The 20,125-nt window shown below is 46.2% G+C and overlaps 1 protein-coding gene across 3 annotated transcripts in view; it reads left to right on the top strand.

Annotated features, from left to right (window-relative positions):
* The first annotated feature begins 3,127 nt into the window (after positions 1-3,127).
* DVL1 (dishevelled segment polarity protein 1) overlaps positions 3,128-20,125 on the top strand; it is a 58,491-nt gene continuing 41,493 nt past the window's right edge. For all 3 annotated transcript variants that reach the window (XM_042479518.1, XM_042479519.1, XM_042479520.1), the window contains exons 1-2: positions 3,128-3,460; positions 18,923-18,992. In XM_042479518.1, coding sequence (XP_042335452.1) covers positions 3,288-3,460; positions 18,923-18,992 — 243 coding nt within the window. In that variant the 5' untranslated portion in view covers positions 3,128-3,287. The remainder of the gene's footprint in view (positions 3,461-18,922; positions 18,993-20,125) is intronic.

Raw genomic sequence — 20,125 nt, 5'->3', positions numbered from 1 at the left:
AAGGATTAATAATCAATGACGACTTCAAATCTTTTACTCCCAAGTCTCAAGTCGAGTCTCAGCTCCTTGCAAGATACTTTCAAGCCAAGTCTCAAATTCAAGTCTAAAGCCTTTCCTAAGAGCAGCAGGGAGGCAAGATTAGCTGCCATAGCATGGGGCAACAGGGCACATTTTTTAAAGGGGAGCAGCAAATGTGTTAGGCAGTGGGCTTGTGGCAGAAGGATCCATTAAAGCTTTTCAAAAGCTTTAGAAGGTTCCTCTCATCTGCCGTGGGGACAAGCTGCTGAACAGACCTTAATTGCTTCTTCAAGCCCATTGCCTAATGCAGTGATGGTGAACCTTTTCGAGGCCGAGTACCCAAACTGCAACCCAAAACCCACTTATTTATTGCAAAGTGCCATGTCCCTCTGGCTTTCTAGTAACAAACTCTGGCAAATTCTGTGCTGGGACGATGGCACATGTGCCCACAGAGAGGGCTCTGAGTGTCACCTCTGGCACCTGTGCCATAGGTTCGCCATCACTGGCCTAATGTGTTCGTTGTTCATGGATGCAGTTAGGCCAGCAAGTCATGTTGAGTCAAGTCAGGGCATCATTTATTCCCAAGTCGAGTCACTGAAGTCTACAACTTGAGTCTACATCACTGGTATTATAATGTTGAACCATACATGGACAACAAAGTAAAATCACCAGAAATCATAGAATCATAGAGCTGGAAGGGACCTCAAAGGCCATCCACTCCAACCTCCTGCCATGCAGGAACTCTCAATTAAAGCATCCCTGACAGATGTCCATCCTGCCTCTGCTTAAAGACCTCTAAAGAAGGAGACTCCATCACTTTCCGAAGGAGTGTGTCCCACTGTTGAACAGCCCTTACTCTCAGGAAGTTTCTCCTAATGTTGAGCTGGAACCTCTTTTCCTGTAGCTTGCATCCTTTGTTCCGGGTCCTGTTCTCTGGAGCAGCAGAAAACAAGGCTGGAAGAGGTGGCCCCTTCCTCCAAGCGCTGATGGAGGGCAGAACGGTCCATGATCTGGGCAGCAGATGGGCTCTTGAGGATCTGGAGAGGGAGGGAAGCAGCAGTGTGAGTGCATGCATGTGCGATTATGTATGGGGCTGGGGGGGGGGCATCAAAAGGGCCATGTTCAGGCAAGTGAAAGGGGTGTCACCGGGTGCTCAGCAGGAAGCTGGGAGCATCAGCGGATGATCACCTCCCAGTAGGACCCCCACCTGAAAACCCACAGCAGGAAGCTGAATGGGGCAGTTATCCTTGCCCTCCAGGAACAGACAAACAGGGGACAGTTCCTCTGGGGCTGGGGGAGAAATCTGTGCGAGTGGATGTGGGTGTAATCTCTGTGCCCATAACTAATCTTGTCAATGGCTGGCCATGTGGAACCCTGGATGAGGCCATTTCCTGCTCTCAAGCAGGTCCCTGCAGCAGTGAATCCCACCGTCCGAAATCCCTTCCTTCCCTCTCTGCCAGATGTCCCACCAGTCAGCCTCATTGGTGCTCCATGTGGCTGGATATTGCGCAGGGGGGAAAGAATGACTCCCACCCCCACATTCCTCATAGCTGGCCTTAACAACCCCCAAGTGTTGTGCCTCCTCTTTATCCTGTTTTGAAATCTTTTTGGGTTTTTACCTGGGGTCGCCTGGCCTCTCCTCTCACTCCAGAGACCCTCCAGAGCGAGAAGGACCCCTGAAGTCCCCCTCAGGTCCCCCTTCTGTGAGGGCTGGCCTTTGCCCAAGAGGGAGGCCATGCCAACCGCAGCCAAAGGAGATCTGTGGGGGACTCAGGGTGGCTAAGGCATTCTCTGGGGCCCATGGCTGCCTCAGACCCCCGAAGGGGTTCTTACCTCAACCATGAGGGCAAGGGTAGGGTTGCCATTTCACGGCTTCTGGAGGGACAGTCCTGGATTTTTGACCTATCCTGCCTTTGTATTATGTCCCAGGGACAGCCGGACTCCTGATCGTTGCCTCATAGACTCATAGCATCCTAGTTCTCCATTCCAAGCAGATCGCTCTGGCCAAAAAGCCTCAGAATTGGGTCACTTCCTCATCCAAGTCCTGCCACGTTTGAACATTTCTTTCGGCTCAAGGGCTGCAGAATTTGCCTGAAAGGGGAAGAAAAACAAGGGAATGAAGCCTTTGCTCCCAATTGGTTCTGGAGGCCTGGATGGGCGCATGCCTTCTGTTTCAAAAGGTGCCACACAATTCTCGCTGTTCTAGCGCAAAGGCCCCATGCGACAACCACATACATGTCCTTTTCAAATGTGTGTGGGTTTTTTGTTTGTTGTTATTGTTTGTTTGCTATGGTGTGTCCTGGAATTAAAAACAAAACAGACACCAGGCGCTAGGTAGAATTAAAATACGGTGGGAAAAGCGCGTGCGCTCAAACCCCATTGGCTGCAATGGGGGAGCGCTCTACGTTCGGCGCGGCATGCGCCCTCCCCGTTCTTTTTTCCTCACAGTATGACTGACATTAGCATTTGTTTTGTTTGGACAATTATAGCTATTGCATCTCTCTCTCTAGATATATCTATATTATATATATATATATATATATATATATATACACATACACACACACACACAATCAAAACAAACAAACACACATACATTATATCTTTTGCTGCAATGCTTTTGCTTCCCCCTAGTGGCCAGTTGGTTCATTACAAGGTATCTGAACTGAGAGCAAGGCTGTGGCGTTAACATCCCGCTGTATGGCCAGGGGCCGCTGTGGCACCGCCCAGATTTTGTTCCCGGATGGGCGGTGGCGGAGGAGGAGCCACCGGGAGGGGGCGTGGCGGGGCAGGCATCCCTCCCTCTTCCTCCGTCCGCCGCTAGGGGCCGCTGTGGCGCTGCCGATTTTGATCCTGGATGGGAGGGGGAGGAGGAGGCGGAGCCACTGGGGGGCGTGGCGTGGCTGCATCCCTTCCTAGTCCTCCGTCCGAATGGGAGGGGGAGGTGAATGAGTCAATGGGGGCGTGGCTTGTCAGGCGTCCCTCCCTCCTCCTCCGCTGGGATGGGAGGGGAAGAAGAAGGAGGCGGAGCCAGCGGGGGCCGTGGCCTGGCCGTGCGTGGCTGCGTCCCTTCCTCTTTCCTGTTCCTCCTTCCGCCGCCAGGGTCCGCTGTGGCGCCGCCGGCTCCCTCCTTCCTTCTCCGCCTTCCTGCCTGGGGAGTCTTCCTCGGGAGAGGCGCTGGAGGAGGCCGCTGAAGCGCCCCGGGCCCCTGCTCCTCCTCCTCCCGGGCCTCCTCCTCCTCTCGGCCGTGGCGCCTTGGGAGCCCCTCGATGGCGGAGACGAAGATCATCTACCACATCGACGAGGAGGAGACGCCGTACCTGGTGAAGCTGCCGGGCGTCTCCCCGGAGAGAGTCACGCTGGGCGACTTCAAGAATGTCCTCAGCAACCGCCCCGTCCATTGCTACAAGTTCTTCTTCAAGTCCATGGACCAGGACTTCGGGTGAGGAAGAGGCCTCGGGAGAAGGCGGCACAAAGGCGGCAGGAGGAGGAAGGAAGGCAGAGCCCTGGCCCTTCCTTCTCTGTGGGCGAAGGCAACAATGCCACGCTTAACACACTGCAGGAATAACCCGCTTTGAGACCGCTTCAGCTTCCCTGGCTCAGTGCTGATGGCAGTCTGGGAAGTGTAGTCCATTGTGGCCCCAGAGCGCTCTCTGGCAGAGGAGGCTCAGTGCTTCACAGAACTACATTTCCCACAATTCCCTCGCATCCAGCCAAAGCGCTCTCAAAGCGGATTATTTCCGCGGTGTGTTTCCAGGGCCTTAGGACTTCGAGTCAGAGCCTCCTTTGGGCTTCAGGGCTTTTCGGAGAGGGCCTCCTTCGTTCTTTGTGGGGGTTTAATAGAGAGGCTGGGCGCTTTGATAGGGAGTTCCTGCATGGCACAATGAGGTTGGACTAGAAAGTGTCTTGTTGCCTCCAAGCGAAGAGTCAGCATGGACTGCATTGTGAGGCTTATTCTGCCCAGTTGCAAAGGCAAAGATTGGCTCATGCCCATAAGACAAAGGAGGATGCTACACTGTGGAAATAATGCACTTTGACACCACTTTTGACTGCCATGGTTCCTTCCTCCAGGACCCTGGGACTTGTAGTTTTGTGAAGCGCCAGCACTCTTTGCCAGAGAAGGCTAAAGGCCTTGCAAGACTCCAGATCCCAGGATTATAACAGATGGGACCACAGCTCTTAAAATGGTGTCAAAGTGAATCATTTCTGGAGCATAGATGCACCCTTCGTCTATGATGGATGCAAAAGAGGAAGGGCAGCTCTTAGCTGTCGGTGTCCAAGGATGTGTTCCTGGCTCCACCAGGTTTTGCGGCTTTGACTTTTGCGGCTTTGGTTATTTGCGGATTCGATTAATGCGTTCTCTCTAGGAATCATTTCATTCTCCAGCGCAACTCTGCCAGAAGTTGACCATAGAGTTGTGCTGGAGAACCTAGAAGCTGATAGAGAAAACGCTTCTCTAGGCATTTGTAGGTCCCCCAGCATGACTATGTTGAGCATAGAGATGCACTGGAGGACCTGGAGATTGCTAGAGAGGTGTTCTCTTACGTTCAAAGCATAGTATTTTATTTGTGGTTTTTCCAAATTCATGGGGGCGACTAAAATGGTGAAGGGTCTGGAAACCATGAAGCCCTATGAGGAACAACTCAGGGAGCTGGGGGTGTTTAACCTGGAGAAGAGGAGGTTAAGAGGTGATATGATGGCCCTGTTTAAATACTTGAAGGGATGCCATATTGAGGAGGGAGCAAGCTTGTTTTCTGCTGCTCCAGAGAACAGGACCCAGAGCAATGGATGCAAGCTCCAGGAAAAGGGATTCTACCTCAACATTAGGAGAAACTTCATGACAGTAAAAGCTATTCAACACTGCCTTGGAGTGTAGTGGAGTCTCCTTCCTTGGAGGTCTTTAAAGAGAGGCTGAATGGCCATCTGTCAATGGGGATGCTTTGATGGAGAGTTCCTGCATGGCAAGATGGGGCTGGACTGGATCATGGCCCTTGGGCTCCTTTACAACTCTACAATTCTATGATTCTATTACTATGTACCTTGATTATTATTATTATTACTATTATTTCTTACCCATCTCTTTCCATTGATCAAGCAACAATAGATCAACTCATAATGCATGACAACAAACAAAAACATAACACCACTTAAAAACACATAAACATAAAACGCCTAACATCAATTTAAAAGAACAAATAGGACCAGGTATATCAAAACAACCAATCCACAATTTAAAAGTCACTTGGAGAGGCCTGCCGGAAGAGACTGGTCTTAAACGCTGCTGCATATTCATCAAATCACTTCCGGCAGGTCATTCCACATTTTGGGGCGGCTGAAGAAGTGACCATTGCTGACCTAGCCCCGACTGACTGGACCCAATGTCCCCCAAAGGACCTGAGTGTATGGGGTAGATTATAAAGAAGAGGCAATCGCATAGGTAATCCATATCCAAACCATTTAGGGCTTTAAAGGTGACAACCAACAGTTTGTACCTTACCCAGAAACTAAGTGGCAACCAGTGGGGTGACTTTAATATTGATGTAATGTGATTACTCCTAGATCAGTGATGGCACACCTATGGCATGCGTGGCAGAGGTGCCACTCAGAGCCCTCTCTGAGAGTGAAAATAATCCAGGATGAATCTGGGTTGAATCTCTATTGTTCACATGCATCCCAGATGCACTGGATTAAGTTGGAGGGGGCTGTCAGAAAACCCTCTTAATCTGGGATAATCGATACCTTTCCTTGCTCTTTATGCTGCAGGAGAGGAATTTAAGGAGCCCTTTGGCTCAGGTGAAAGTAAATAAGGAGCAGAATGGTGCATGTTTGTGTTTGGTGTATGTATGCATGCTTTTTTGTGACAGGTGCTGCCTCTCAGCTATGTCAAGGGAAGGGCAGTTGACCTCAGCGATTCCAGGTTGCAGACCCAACTTCGCATGACTGCAAGCTTCATAGGAAGACCACCTAGTTCTCCTTGCGCTCTGTTCAGGGCTGTCCCACATCTGACTGAAGCTGACAGACCCTGAAAGCCTTTGCACTAGCAGTGGACAAAGCATAGACCAGTGGTTCCCAACCTGTGGGTTGGGACCCCTTTGGGGGTCAAACAATCCTTTCACAGGGGTCGCCTAAGATCATTGGAAAACACATATTTGCACGTAGCAGTGAAAATAATTGTATGGTTGGGGGTCACCACAACATGAGGAACTGTATTAAAGGGTCGTGGCATTAGAAAGGTTGGGAACCACTGGCGTAGACCTCAAGATATTGTTGCACTGCAGCTTCCATCAGCCACTAGTGAGGAGTGCTGGGGGTATCTATCCAAAGACATTTGGAGTATCTCACTTTGCCCACCTGTCTAGAAAACGGGGCTAGAATGCATATGGTTTGATGTTAAGGGAATTTCTCTCATGCTCACTCACTCTTTGTCGCATGGAGGAGATGTCAGTTGCGTGAGAATCCATTTTTGCATCTGTTGTGGTATAACTTGAATACAGGTTGACTACCTTGGCGCATGCTGGGTTTCTATTTGTTTCTTGGTGGGATATTTCCTCTTATCTTACACTTTTCAATCTGGTGTTTGTAGTGAATGTCTCGTATCCCACTTTTCCTGCTTTCAGTTGGGTATAAATGAGGAATAGAAAAATCTCTGGAGGGTGGGAGGATTTTCCCCGTATCTCTTGTTCCGCCTGAGAGGTAAGAAGAGGCTTTGTGTTCCCATATCCATCCATCCACCTCCTTAAGCTAAACAGGGGTTTATTCTGTTGGGAGGTGCCCCAAGGATGTGGGTGAAAGTCTGCACCCATGTTGTTTTAAAGTACAAATTAGCATACAATGGCATTGCACAGAATTTTCCAAGTTCTGGGCATAGCGTCTTGGATTCTTGGGCTTAACGTATAATTAAACCATGGAACGCACCACAGGATGCAGCTATGATGGCCACAGGCTTTTAATGGAGGAGGGAAGAGTTTGGATGCATTTTGCAGAGGACAGATCCACCCAGGGATAGCAAAGTTACTTGATTAAAAGGATTTAAACATTTGTAATACTGTACATTAATAACAGGAGATCTCCCGCAATCAGAGGTAGCATGCTACACATGAAACTTGGAACATTAACTTCTTTGGACTATAATTGTGAGTATCTTTCAGGAAGGTACAGGCCTGTTACAGACTGCCAAAATAAAGCTGCTTCAGGTCTCTTTAGAGGTATGCTGTTTAAATGATGCATGCATCCTAAGAATCCGGAAGCTGCACCAAAGCTGCCCTCCAGTGCTTAGGAACGGAGTGTGGCTTTGGCGCGACCTCCGGACTCTTAGGACCCATGCATCATTTAAACAGCATGCCTCCAAAGAGACCCGAAGCAGCTTTATTTTGGCTGTCTGTACCAGGCCTATGATTTGTTGGCTTTTATATAAACGAAACAAACAAACCCGCCGCCACCTCCGGTTCTTTTTTATGCTTCAGTGAATCAGCTTTTGAAATGTAATAATCTCTTGGTAATAACATCTCCCCTCCCTTCTGAGTCGGGTTGCTTGTACCTGCATCTATTTTTGACACGATCAGCTTGGTGTGGTGTATCACTAGCGAAAGGTCAGGCCAAGCAGAGCAGAAGAGAAAAATGGACATGTCTTTGGAATATGACTTATTGTGTGTCCTCCGTGAGCAGGTGTTAAGATTTGACATCCTGATAGCTCCCCCTCCATAAAGATTCAAAGATGTGTTTGCCAATGATGCCAGCAATTCTGCTAGTCCAGAGAAGGGACTCAGTGACACTGATGCTCTACATGCAAAAGGTGATAGGTTCACTTCTTGGCATTGCTGGTTTGAAAGACTTAAGAAACAGGTGATGCAGATGGGAAATCATTGCATGGCATTTTGAAAATCCTCTCTCGGTCAAAGTAGAAAATTCTGGTCTGGATGAGTAACTTGGTTCAGTATAAAGCAATTTCCTATTTGATCACTGCTGTACTTTTTCCTCTGTAACATGTGTAGGAGCAAAAAGTAAAGTCGAAGGCTTTACTACAGGAGCAAAACTTTATATTTTACTTACAGGTAGACCTAAATACTCCAAAGACACCAGATTCTGGCTTATCTTGGCAGCTAACCAGGTTCAGCCCTGGTTAGTACTTGGATGGGAGTCTGCTAATGAAGACTAGGTGTTGTAGGCTGAATTTCAGAGGAAGAAGATGGCAAACCCACCTCTGAGTATTCTTACCTATTCTTTCTTCTATTAAATTCATGGGATCTCCATAAGTCAGCAGGTTAGTTGAAGGCATGCATGTGTCTGTGTGCGCATGTGCATACACACACACAGCTCAGAGTACAAAGTAGACTTGTCCCTGGGTACTTTTTATTGAGATAGTGTGGTGCAGTGGTTTGAGCGTTGAACTACGTCTCTAGAGACCAGAGTCTGAATCCTGTCTTGGCTATTGAAACCCATTGGATGGCATTGGGCGAGTCACTCTCAGCCTCAGAGGATGGCAATGGCAACTTGCCTTTGAAGAAGCATGCCAAGAAAGCCCCATGTTAGGTTCACCTTGGGGGTCATCGTAAGTTGGAGATGACTTGAAGGCACGCGACATCAACAACGCGTTTCTTTTTTAACAGAAAGTTTGATACCGGAGGTGGAATAACATGGGGGTGAAAAGAGATAAGAGCAAAAAGATGAGCCGTTCAACATATTTCAGCAGCCGTTTGATTCAAAATAAACAGTCTGCTCATGGGAAAAGAAACAACTAGGTCAGGTAAGCCTTACATAAATAAGCAAAATCATTTTGATCCTTCTGGAGACCACCTGAAAGATGATTCCAGGATATACCCAGGGATGATTTTATTCCCTTTCAACTAGCTAACTTTCCTTATGATTTCCATTTTGGTAGCCAAAGATATATACTTTTTTAAACATGCTTAGAGGAGCTGTTGAGATAAGCTTCCCTGCTTTCTCCGTGTCTTTCTTTCTTGTTTTGCTATTCATGGGTGCTCAATAAGAACTTCTGAAGACAGCTGCTGTTTCCCTTGGTTCTTGTAGGCAGGGTTCCATGTTTGTATAGGATCAGCTACAGTTGAGTCCCATTCTTTCCCAGCTTAAGCTTTATTGAATGATTTATTTCACATAGGCTGCATCAATACAAATATAGTGTGCCACTGTATTCTGCTTTGGTCAGGCCTCACCTGGAATCCTGCATCCAGTTCTGGGCACCACAATTCAAACAAGATGTTGACAAACTGAAGCAAGTCCAGAGGAGCGGGGGGCAAAATGGTGAAGGGTCTGGAAACCATGCCCTATGAGGAACGACTCAGGGAGCTGGGTATGTTTAACCTGGAGAAGAGAAGGTTAAGAGATGATACGATAGCCCTATTTAAATATCTGAAAGGGGGCCATTAGTTTACAGTCGTAAACCGCTTAGACACTGCTAGTTCGGTATGAAGCGGTATATAAATGAGTATTCCTGCATAGCAGGGGGTTGGACTGGATGGCCCTTCTGGTCTCTTCCGACCCTATGATGCTATGATTTCTCCAGCTCTTCTTCACCATCCTCCTGGCGTTGATGGTGTGAAAGTACTTTCAGCTAGTCAGGGGACAAGGAGGAAATGTGGGACTGGGATATTGGGGGGAAACCCCACTTTGTAAAAAGTATCTTGTTTTTTAATTACAAGCATAGTCAAAACTCTACTCCATATAAAATCCCCCTTTTTTCAAGCTTAAAAGCTAAAACATATCCTAACTACTGTGAACAGCAGACACCAAAGGAATTACAAACCAAGAAAAGGAAATGTTGCTGCCATGATATATATGGGCTACAGGACTAGTATGTCCTTGGTGAAGATCTTTTCTTTGGAACAGGAGGTTCTTTGGGATGGAGATGAAGAATGCCCTATACTAAACAGTGTTTGCCAAGTGGTGTAGTGGGGCCCATGCTCATGGGAGGATAGTGAAGGAGGGCTAGAGAAACACAGGCTTTCACTGTCAGGATGCTGCTGTGTGTCTTCAGTAAACAGTGCAATAAAGCTTGAGCTGGGCAAGAATGGGATTCTACTCAGGCGTTCCTATTGTAGTTGTGTGTGCCTGTCTACAGCAGGCAAAGTAAGCAGCAGCTACTCCAGAATCTTACTCTATGAGTGAGCAGGAAAACAGGAAAGAAAAGGAAGCAAGCAGATATGCCTGCCTGACCATATATCTTCAGCGTATTTTAAAAACATAGACCTATAAGTCTGGCCACCAAAATAGAAATCATAAGAAAAAGGGAGGCTTATGAAAGCCGCTTTGGAACAAGCTTTCAAATGGTTTCCACAAAGGAGGCTCGGTATGTTTTTGTTTACTTCTACAAGGCTTATCTGACGTAGTGGTTTCATTCCGCATTGACATATTGCTCATTTTGAGTTTTCTGAAACACGTGGAGGGCATGCAGGAACCTATCCCTCTCCTTTCCATGCTATTTCGGCCTCTGGTACCAACGTGATATCCAGGTACACATCTATTTCTACTAACCTGAAGTATGCCTGTATATACTAGTGACCTATCTTGGTTGTAATGGTGTGGCTTACCCTGGAATGGGGAATCAGGATCCATTCACTATGCAAAAGACTTGATTCTAGTCAAGAAGAAAGCTATTGGTACTGGTTTGTTGCTTGTATTTTGATTTCTGTGGGTTGCAGCCCTTTCCAAGTTGAGCCGTTGATATCTCCTTGGATGCTTGTTTTAATTTTGGGGCTACTGCATCCAGAGGTGATAGGTAGCTCTTCAGTATTTGCCCAGAAGTGACTTGTCTTTATTTCACTCTTTGTCTTTAGCAGACTCTTTCATCCTGGCAACATGGGGCACCCCAGAGGTGTGTGCCATGGTGGGGAAGTTAGCCTGCAGCAAGGAAATGGTTGCCTTTTAGATCGTCTCATGAGACAGCTGGGGGGGGGGGGCTTTGCAGCTTGCTCTTTCACCCCATTTGGCTTAATATCTGCAATTTGAATGTGGGTTGATCAAAGTCACCCTGTGAGAGCTGGGAACTCACACATCTGAAGTGAGAATTGTACCTCTACATCACCTATCTCCAACTCCAGCACTCTCTGGGTATGTTGGGCTGCAGTTCTGATCCTTCCAGCCAACCTGACTGTAGTCCAGCACTTCTGAAGGGTGCAAGGCTGGGGACAGCAACCTTAGATACATAAAGTCCCATAAGATAAACCCGCTTTAACAAGATGGAAAGCTTGTGAGCACAGCTTGATCGGAGCTTGTCTTCTTGTACAGTGTGGCAGCTGTGCCACCTCCTCCCTCGCTCCCCTTCTCTTTATCTGCAAGTAGAAGCTTGGAAAGACAGATTCTCTTCAATTCCTAATTAGCTGCCAGATTATAGACTTGTATTTTACTACCAACTTGAGGGCTGCTGTAAAAAATTGGATTTGCTGTGGAGCAGACGCAGCCAGTAGTGCTGGGTTTGCTGATGACCTCCGACTGGCTGCACCAAGACAGAAGGGATGAGTAAGCAAAGCATCATTATCTTCTTGGAACAGGACTCTTGTTTTGTGTCTCCCTGATGGGATTTCGGGGGATAGCTCTGCCGCTGTTGGAAAGATATTCTGTGTTCCCGTTGGCCTCTGGCGATGGTTGCGAGTGTGGTGCCCTTGAATCTGGTTTGGGTTGTTCTTGGCCAGATTGACTGGTGTTTCTTCTTCTGCTAGCTCCTTACATCTTTAAGATTTAGCCGTGCATTACATTTACACAGTGTACCTCAGTTAACAAAGCTTCTGATAGTGAAGTCCCCCCACTTTTACTCCTTTGTCTGGCTTGAAGTTTTTTTTAAGCAGCAGTAGCATTGGAAAGATAGAGAGACAGACTTTTGGTGCTGGATTGCTGCAGTGTGTTAGCCAACAAATTGAATAGAATTAGTACTTTGCAAAAGAGTACAGCTACTGGCACCTTGTGCAAAGTCCCATGCTGCCATGTTTTGCTGCAGACCTATCTTGTTGTCTGAAACATTTTATGGCTTAAGACACCAAAAGAAAACAAATGAAGACATTGTGCTGTCAGGAATCGTGGCCGGAAAGTGAGGATCCATGTATCAAATCCGAGTGGGAACGAGTTTGGAGTGCTTTCAGTGACTGTGCGCTTGCAAACTCTTTTCAAGCAGCTCTCTTTTCCTCCTGAGCCACAGCAGAGCCACAGAAACAATTCGGAAGCACTCTGGGTGGGGCAAGTTTTTTATTACACGCCAGTGCTATGAAAACATAGCAAAGGGATGCAGAAGGCTAGGCCTTTTCCTGTGGCATGGCCTCTCAAAGGGAAGGCAACTTAGAAAAACAGATTAATGATGGTGCTTCAGTCTGTAATGCTACACCTCCAAATAAGGCTGCAACTAGCTTTTTGCAGAAGTGGAATCTAAGCAAATGATCTGGGCTAGCATAACTTCCAGCATTTCACAGAGTAACACTGGGACGTGTGGCCAAGCAACATCAGAGTGTGACCGTGGCAAAGGTTTTAATGAGGAAGAACACACACGTTGAATAATGGCTAATAATTAATACAGATATACTTTTGTTGTTGTTGTTGTTAGCTGCTCTTGAGTTGCTCCCAACTCATGGTGACCCTGTGGATGAGACTTCTCCAAGACCTTCTGTCCTCCACTACTTTGCTCATGTCCTGCAAATTCATGCCCGTGAATTCCCTGTTTGAGTCTATCCATCTAGTGCAGTGATTCCCAAACTTTGGTCCTCAAGGTGTTTTGGGCTTCAGCTCCCAGAAGTCCCAACCAGCTTGGCCAACAGTCAGGGATGCTGGGAGTTGAAGTCCAAAGCATTTGGAGGACCAACGTTTTGGGAACCACTGATCTAGTGTGTGGCCTTCCTCTCTTTCTCAGCCCATTGGGCGACTTTGGCCCAAGACAGTCACCATAAGTTAGAAATGACTTGAACCACAAATGATGACAACAATTTTTTTTATCATGGTTATTATTTTCCAAATGGCTTTTCAGTTAGTTTTTTAATATGGTTTTTTAATTGCTTTTTTAACTTTTGTACGGTCCGTTGGTTTAACTGGTATTTTGTTTTTACTCAGATTGTGAGCCCCATATTAGGAGAAGGATGAGGTATACATTAAATAAATAACAATAAAATAAATGTTATACCTGTTCATTGGCAATGCTAGCTGGGCCTTTTTGCAAATGTAGCCTAAAGATCTGGAGTTTAAAAGTTGCATTTTTGGACTGCAGCTTCCAGAATTGGCCATGCTACAGGCCATGCTGCCTTGGGGAATCTGGGAGTTGCAATCCACAAATATTTTTGAGCCCTGCCTTAGGAGAAGCAGAATGATCATAGAAGTGGACAACCTGTGGATGAACTCTTTCTCTAGCCTCCAGTGCGCTTCAGGCCAAGGGTGCGGATGGGACCACCTAGCAAGTTGGTCAGTTTTTGTTGTCTTTCACAACGTAATCTAGCACAAAGAAAAGGGGGAGAAGCATCTGTTTTGATTGTTCATGCTTGAAACATTTGCCTTTGGGGAACTGACAGATCTCCCTATAACTTGTCCATGAACAAAACTAGGAGGGGAAAAATCCCACCTTTTCCTTCTCCTTAGAGCTCTCCCTTATTACTTGGCCCTAGCACTTGTGGTCCCATTTGACGGAGAGGGCGGGAGGAGGAAGGGGTCAGGTAGACCAGAATCCACACCCTGCTCTCTCTGCATTGAGGTAATATCATTTCCCCCCAGTCACATCCTTTTTGAATTTCAGATGGAGTAGATGTTGGCAGTCTTCCAGTTGGTGCTTCTGAAGCTACCTGATGTTGGAGGACTGGCAGCCCACTGTGCCCACTGTCTACCACCCTTTCTTTCTAGGAAATTCTCTGCAAACTGACAGCAAAAGTCTTAGGGATGTGCACTTGTCCTTGGACCAACCCTTTGAGTAGTGCTCTTCTAATCCCCCTTCATCCCAGCTCAAAGTGAGATGTAGCTACAGATGCCCCACACGGGTCCTGGCGTTGGCCTGTGAAATGTGGGAGGGAAACAGGTGTTGATAGCTCTGTTCTCTTATCAACGCTACTCCAACAGATGCGCATTGTGCAGACAAACTTTGTAAAGGTATTTGTTTTAGCACCATCATTTTAGTAAGTTGGAGGAACGTCTTTCCAGACTTATCAAGCCAACGGATGCTGACTCTGTAGCATGTCTTGACAAGCACTGAGGACTGGCCAGCTTGCATGCTCTTGAACTTGGGAGCTTTCAAGAGGGTGAGAGGCAAATAAAAATGCTGGCTGTGCTGTGTAAACAAAGCTGGAAAGTTGTGTGTGTGTGTTTCTTTTTTAGAAAGAGTCTTGAAATCCCTGCATTCCCTGCTACTGCCTCCTTTCCTCTTGGGCAACAACCCTAGCATCTCACTATACCTAATTCGTCATATTAGATGTACTGTTCTGCAAATTTGAAGCAACAAACTCAGGCTCAGAAGTAAAAACAGAAGCCTTTATTAAGAAACTATAAGTCCAGTCTGGTGGCTTTTCATTGCCAGACCTGACCAGCAAACGTTACAACTACATAATTAAACTACACATAATTCACACTTTGGGTGGGCTTAATTCTTATTTGTTAAATAAAATTAATAAACTTGATAAATTATTAATACAATTAATAAATTGTCTCTCATTTCCCAGACTGCCCTTTGTCTTAGTTGTTACCGGCAGATGCTTTTTTACAAATGTGTTGGCCTCCTTTCCTGGCTTATTTCAGCACTTTCCTAAAACTTAGTATCACTACTACATATCCCATTATTACATTATGGGAAGACAAAAGCATATACAACTCCTGACACTTGTGTACTATCCAAGAACAGGGAAAGCTGACTTGGCAAAGCATGTAAACACATTACTAAGGATTCTGTACTGATATGCGAGGAAGTCCATGGGGCTGACGTTATGGGTTAACACACTCTGTGATACCAACCCTAGTCTGAAAATTTCAGCTGAAAGGAACTGCTTGGTTTGTCGATGAAGGCGAATATATTTGATGTCTTTAAATATTCATGTGGCACATGAATGCTTCTCTGGGCTCTTGGTCCCTGATTACACTGATCTGAGGCCTGCTGCAAGGTTTGTTATTGCAGCCCAGGTGCCTGGAGGTAGTTCTGTTGTGGAAATGATATGATGGAGGCTGGGTTTGCAATTAAAAGGCATTCTATAGGGCCTGCTTCCAAATCATTGCACCATAACAATGCAGGGCTTTCAATTAGGGCTTACTGCAGCTATGAATTTGAGGTGCCATTTGTCACCTTTTCTTTGTACTCCTTTTGACCTTTGGATTGCATCTTGTAAAGGAGAGGCAGGAATCTTGTAGCCCATAGAATCAGCACTGGAAGGTACCACAAGGGGTATCTAGTCCAACTCCTTACCTAAAGGAGGTCACACACCCTCTAAGCCAGTCTATGGTACTGTCAAAGCACTGCTTACCAAGGAATGGCATGTGCTTATCAAGAAATTCTTCCTGATGTTTACATGGGATCTTTTTTCTTGTAATTTGAATCCATCGGTTCATGTTCTAGCAAGCAGCAGAAAACATGCTCACTCCATCTTCTGCATGACACCCCTTCAGCTTTTTAAAGACAGTTGTCTTTAAAATTAATTCCTTGTGACATGCATAATACAGCCCTCTTACAACATACAAGTGTACCCCTGTTGAAAGATTTTGATTTGGGAATGGCCGGTCTAGAAGGGGATGGCCCAATATCAGAGCCAGATTTAAAGGCACGTCATGGATCAGATGGGGCACAGAAACTAATACATACTTTGCATTTAAAATAGGCTCATTTTGAAGGCCTGTTACCTCTGTAGCCATTCTTATATATCCCATTGTCGCATCTGCAGCAACATTTAATTCAAATACCAGTCCTTTGCCCTTCGGAAACATTCCCTCCCTGGGGGTCTTGCAGCTTTCAGATTTGCTTCCTATTACGCCTGCTGCTTGAAGAGCTAATAATGACCCTGTCCCTTCCGGCCCCTCACCCAAAATTGCTCTAGCTGCTTAACATGGATCTATGCATGCAAACACAACTCCAAAGATAGCATCCGGCTTCAGGCAAACCATGTTCCCATTCACCGTTTAGTATATTTGAATAATAACAATCACCATCATCATCATTAGACCTCCTGCTTATTAATTTTGCTTGGGACTGAAGATTGGCTTGAAGAGTTCTCTGTCTTCTGAGTGACTCTTTCAGATCCTTCTCCTGCTAACTGGACATGGAAGAAATGGGAATAAAACCGATAGAGAGGAGACGGCAGGAGTACTGTGCCTCTTTAGTATAGTGGGACCTCTGCATTTGCTGGGGTTAGTGGCACAGGACCCTTGTGAAAGTGAAAAACACACACAAAACCCTTGTCTTTTTACCCAAGAGAACACCTCTCTGGGAATCTCTAGGTCCTTCAGCACACCTCTAGTCAATATCTGCCAGATGTTGACCATAGAATCCCACTGAAAATGGCTAGAGAAGCATTCTTTATAGGCACCTCTACTCCTTCAGCATGACGTCTGGTGGATGCTGGAGGACTTAAAGATTCCTAGAGAGAACATATGAATCAAATCGGTGAACATTCAAAAGCCTAAACATGGTGGAAATGCCCTCCGCAAACCCTAAAGTGCATTTGGTGACGTCTTGGGGCATTTCCTAAATGTTCATTTGTATACAAAAATTTTAACCACCAAATCTGTGACTTTCATAAAAACAGTTCTCTGGGCAGCATGTAACCTGTCCCTGGGCTATGTTTAAGTCCAGCTTATCTGGAAGGCACCAGCTTGATGAAAATTGCAGTAAACACTATATAAGGCAATTTCATATGTCTTCCTTGAGAACTTCAGCTACATCTCAGCCTACTGACCGACCCATATGCAGCTGGACAGCCACATTTAGATTTTTCAGACTTTCAGCATGGCATAATGGTTAGAACAGGGTGAGCAATGGGATTTGAGGGCTACATAATGAGGGGTTTGTAATTTCAAAAGCCCATCTGTTCAGATGTATCATGTCATAGAATCATAGAATAATAGAGTTGGAAGAGACTCCAAGGGCCATTCAGTCCAACCCCATTCTGCCATGCAGGAACTCTCAATCACAGCATCCCCAACAGATGGCCATCAAGCCTCTGTTTAAAGACCTCCAAGGAAGGAGACTACACCACAATCTCAGAGGAAGGAGTGTGTTACACTGTCGAACTGCCCTTACTGTCAGGAAGTTCCTCCTAATGTTGAGGTGGAATCTTTTCCTGGAGCTTGCATCCATTGCTCTGGGTCCTGTTCTCTGGAGCAGCAGAAAACAAGCTTCCTCCCTTCTCAATATGGCATCCCTTTAAGTATTTAAACAGGGCTATCATATCACCTCTTAACCTTCTCTTCTCCAGGCTAAACACCCCCAGCTTCCTCAGTCGTTCCTCATAGGACATGGTTTTCAGACCCTTCACCAATAGTCGCCCTCCTTTGGACATGCTCCAGTTTCTCAACATCCTTTTAAAATTGTGGTGCCCAGAACTGGACACAGTGTTCCAGGTGGGGCCTGACCAGAGTAGAATAGAGTAGCACTATTACTTCCCTTCCCATATCATGGGGACCTTGTCAAAAGCCTTACTGAAATCAAAATATGCTACATAGATACATGTCTATTTAAACCTCTCTCTCTCTGAATCTGAGGAAGTGAATTGTATTCCGTGAATGTTCATGCTACAATCAGTCTGTTAGTCTTAAAGGTGATACATACACCTCTTTTGTTGTTTTGCAGCTGCAGGAGATTAGCAGGGTTGCTACTCCTTTGAGAACAGCCTGTATTATACATTTTCAGAGCGATGAAAATCCATTGAACAATTCAGAAAATGATGGAGTTGCATTTTGATGAACCTTGTAAAACCTGAATTGTGGCTGAGGACAACTGGGAGCAATTAGCAGTTTCCTTCAAGCTGTGTGTTTGGGACAAATCCTCAGTGAGACAGCCTCTGGATCCGCAAAAGAATTACAGATGTCAACTTCTCAGGGATGGTCTTAGACACGGGTTGTTTTTACAGCTGCTAGCTGTAGGCTGTGGAAAGTTGCTGCTGCTTACATCATATGTGAATATTTTGTTGAAAGGCGCTTGATCGTTTCAAACTCACTTGCTTTCACAAAACCTATCCAGCTTTTAAAAGATCAGAGCTCCTATAGTGTTATTTATTACATTAATGACCTGCTTTCTTCCCTATGGGTTTATCACAGGATACCTGGCTGTCTTCGGGGCAGTACAGATGGCCGGCTGGAAGCTGCCCCTTCCTTCCCTGGATTGGTGCCACAGCAGCCACATTCTGTGGCAACAACCCACTCCCTAAAAGAAGCTGCTCTGAGCAGCTTTCTGGAAGGGCCGTCATAGGTGTGCTTGGCCAGTACAGTTTGGGCACTGCACAACACGGACGTCACAACGATGTGCGCTGTGTGAACGGGCATGCAATATGATGGAGGCGGGGTGGCGAAACAAGTGCTTAGAACATGTGGATGCTCCGTCCTAGTTCAGCCCTGGTACATGGTCAGGCCAGCACAAAGTGCCAGTCTGTATTACCTCTTCCTTACTCTGTCCTCACAACAACCCTTTGAAGTAGGGCAGAATAAAAAAGTGTGACTGCCCCAAGATGAGCCAGTGTGTTTCATGGCTCCCATGTTCCAGTCCACCACTCTAGCTGCTTTTTCTCCTTTGGCCATCTGTCAGGGATGCTTTGATTGTGCGTATGGTGAAAGCCGCATATGGTGCATCCGTGTATGACGCGGGCGCACAGTATCTGCAAATTTGATAAGCAAATAGGTGAGAACACCAATAACCTGCATCAAATGTTTGTGCTTTTGATCTGTTTTATCTACTGTACTTAAATTTCCTATAGTTGATACAAATTCCTGATGTGTTCCCCTTCTTCTTCCCTCCCAGGGTGGTAAAGGAAGAGATCTCCGATGACAATGCAAAGCTGCCATGCTTCAATGGACGTGTTGTGTCCTGGGTATGTTGCATCATTTCTTTTCATTTGGGCTGCATATAGTCAGAGATGCTCTGAGGCTGGGCACAAGATGTTGCCTGGCATCATATGGTTCAGTGTCTTGTTTTGATCCCTGAGCAGTTCAGTCAATGTAACCTCTCCTACCACTGGCTTCAGCTGCCTCCCTGCTTCTCACACACAGTGAGATATAGCTTTCTTTTCCATATTTAGTGAACACCCATTGAAATGAAGAGCTCAAGTTTGCATTAGAAATTTTATTCCTAGCGTTCAGCTTCTGAAACCTAAAGCTTTAATCTAGACATTTCCATAGTAGACTACATGCCTTGCATGTGAATGGTTCATTCCTTGATATCTCTAGGTACAACTGAGGAAGACATTTGTATGACATTTTAAAAATCACCTAGTAGATGAGTAGAATGGGGAATCTTTCCTAGGGTTAAGTTTGAACCTCCAATGATTTACTCAAGGTGCCGAACTTATTTTGGAGATAAGGATCAGACCCAAAAAGACACAAAAAGAGAAGGGAATGGCAGTGGGGAAGGGGACCAACTGCAGCACATACTGCTGGTTCTTCTCTTGTCTCCAAGATCATGATGGAATGGAGGGAACACCTTTCGTATGTTTCTGGGGCTGGGCATGGTGCAGCAGTGCCTACCTATCCCTCTGTCTCTAAGCCCAGGATGGTAGCAGCCAAGATGCAGGCAGTGCTTAGATGCAGTGCTTAGATGCAGTGCTACCATACCAAAGTCCTGTCTCTGCATGTTTCAAATCTGATCAGATACTTTGCAGCCTGCTGATGTTCACACATGCACACTTGTATGTTTATCTGTGGTGGATGGTAGGGATGAGGGTGCGGAAGGTAATTGAAGACAGAGAGGATTCAGGCCTTGGGAAAGTCTAGGCTCTAGAACTTGGAATCAGTACTTGTAAAGACTGCAACCTGCCAGAAACATCAAGCCAGTATAACCAGTGACTGGTTGGGGAATTGTGGGAGCTGCCACCCCAAAAAGTAACTTTTCCAAATGTTGCTAGGCCCAAGCATGATCCCTGAGATCCTCCCCCTCCTGTCTTCTACCTCGGGCTCCCTTTGGAACGCTCCCAAGAGGTTTGTAGAAACACCATGCAAGATTTTATGG

This window comes from Sceloporus undulatus, chromosome 7, assembly GCF_019175285.1.
Source record: "Sceloporus undulatus isolate JIND9_A2432 ecotype Alabama chromosome 7, SceUnd_v1.1, whole genome shotgun sequence".
Lineage (NCBI taxonomy): Eukaryota > Metazoa > Chordata > Lepidosauria > Squamata > Phrynosomatidae > Sceloporus > Sceloporus undulatus.
This window is presented reverse-complemented; position numbering and strand designations above follow the sequence as displayed.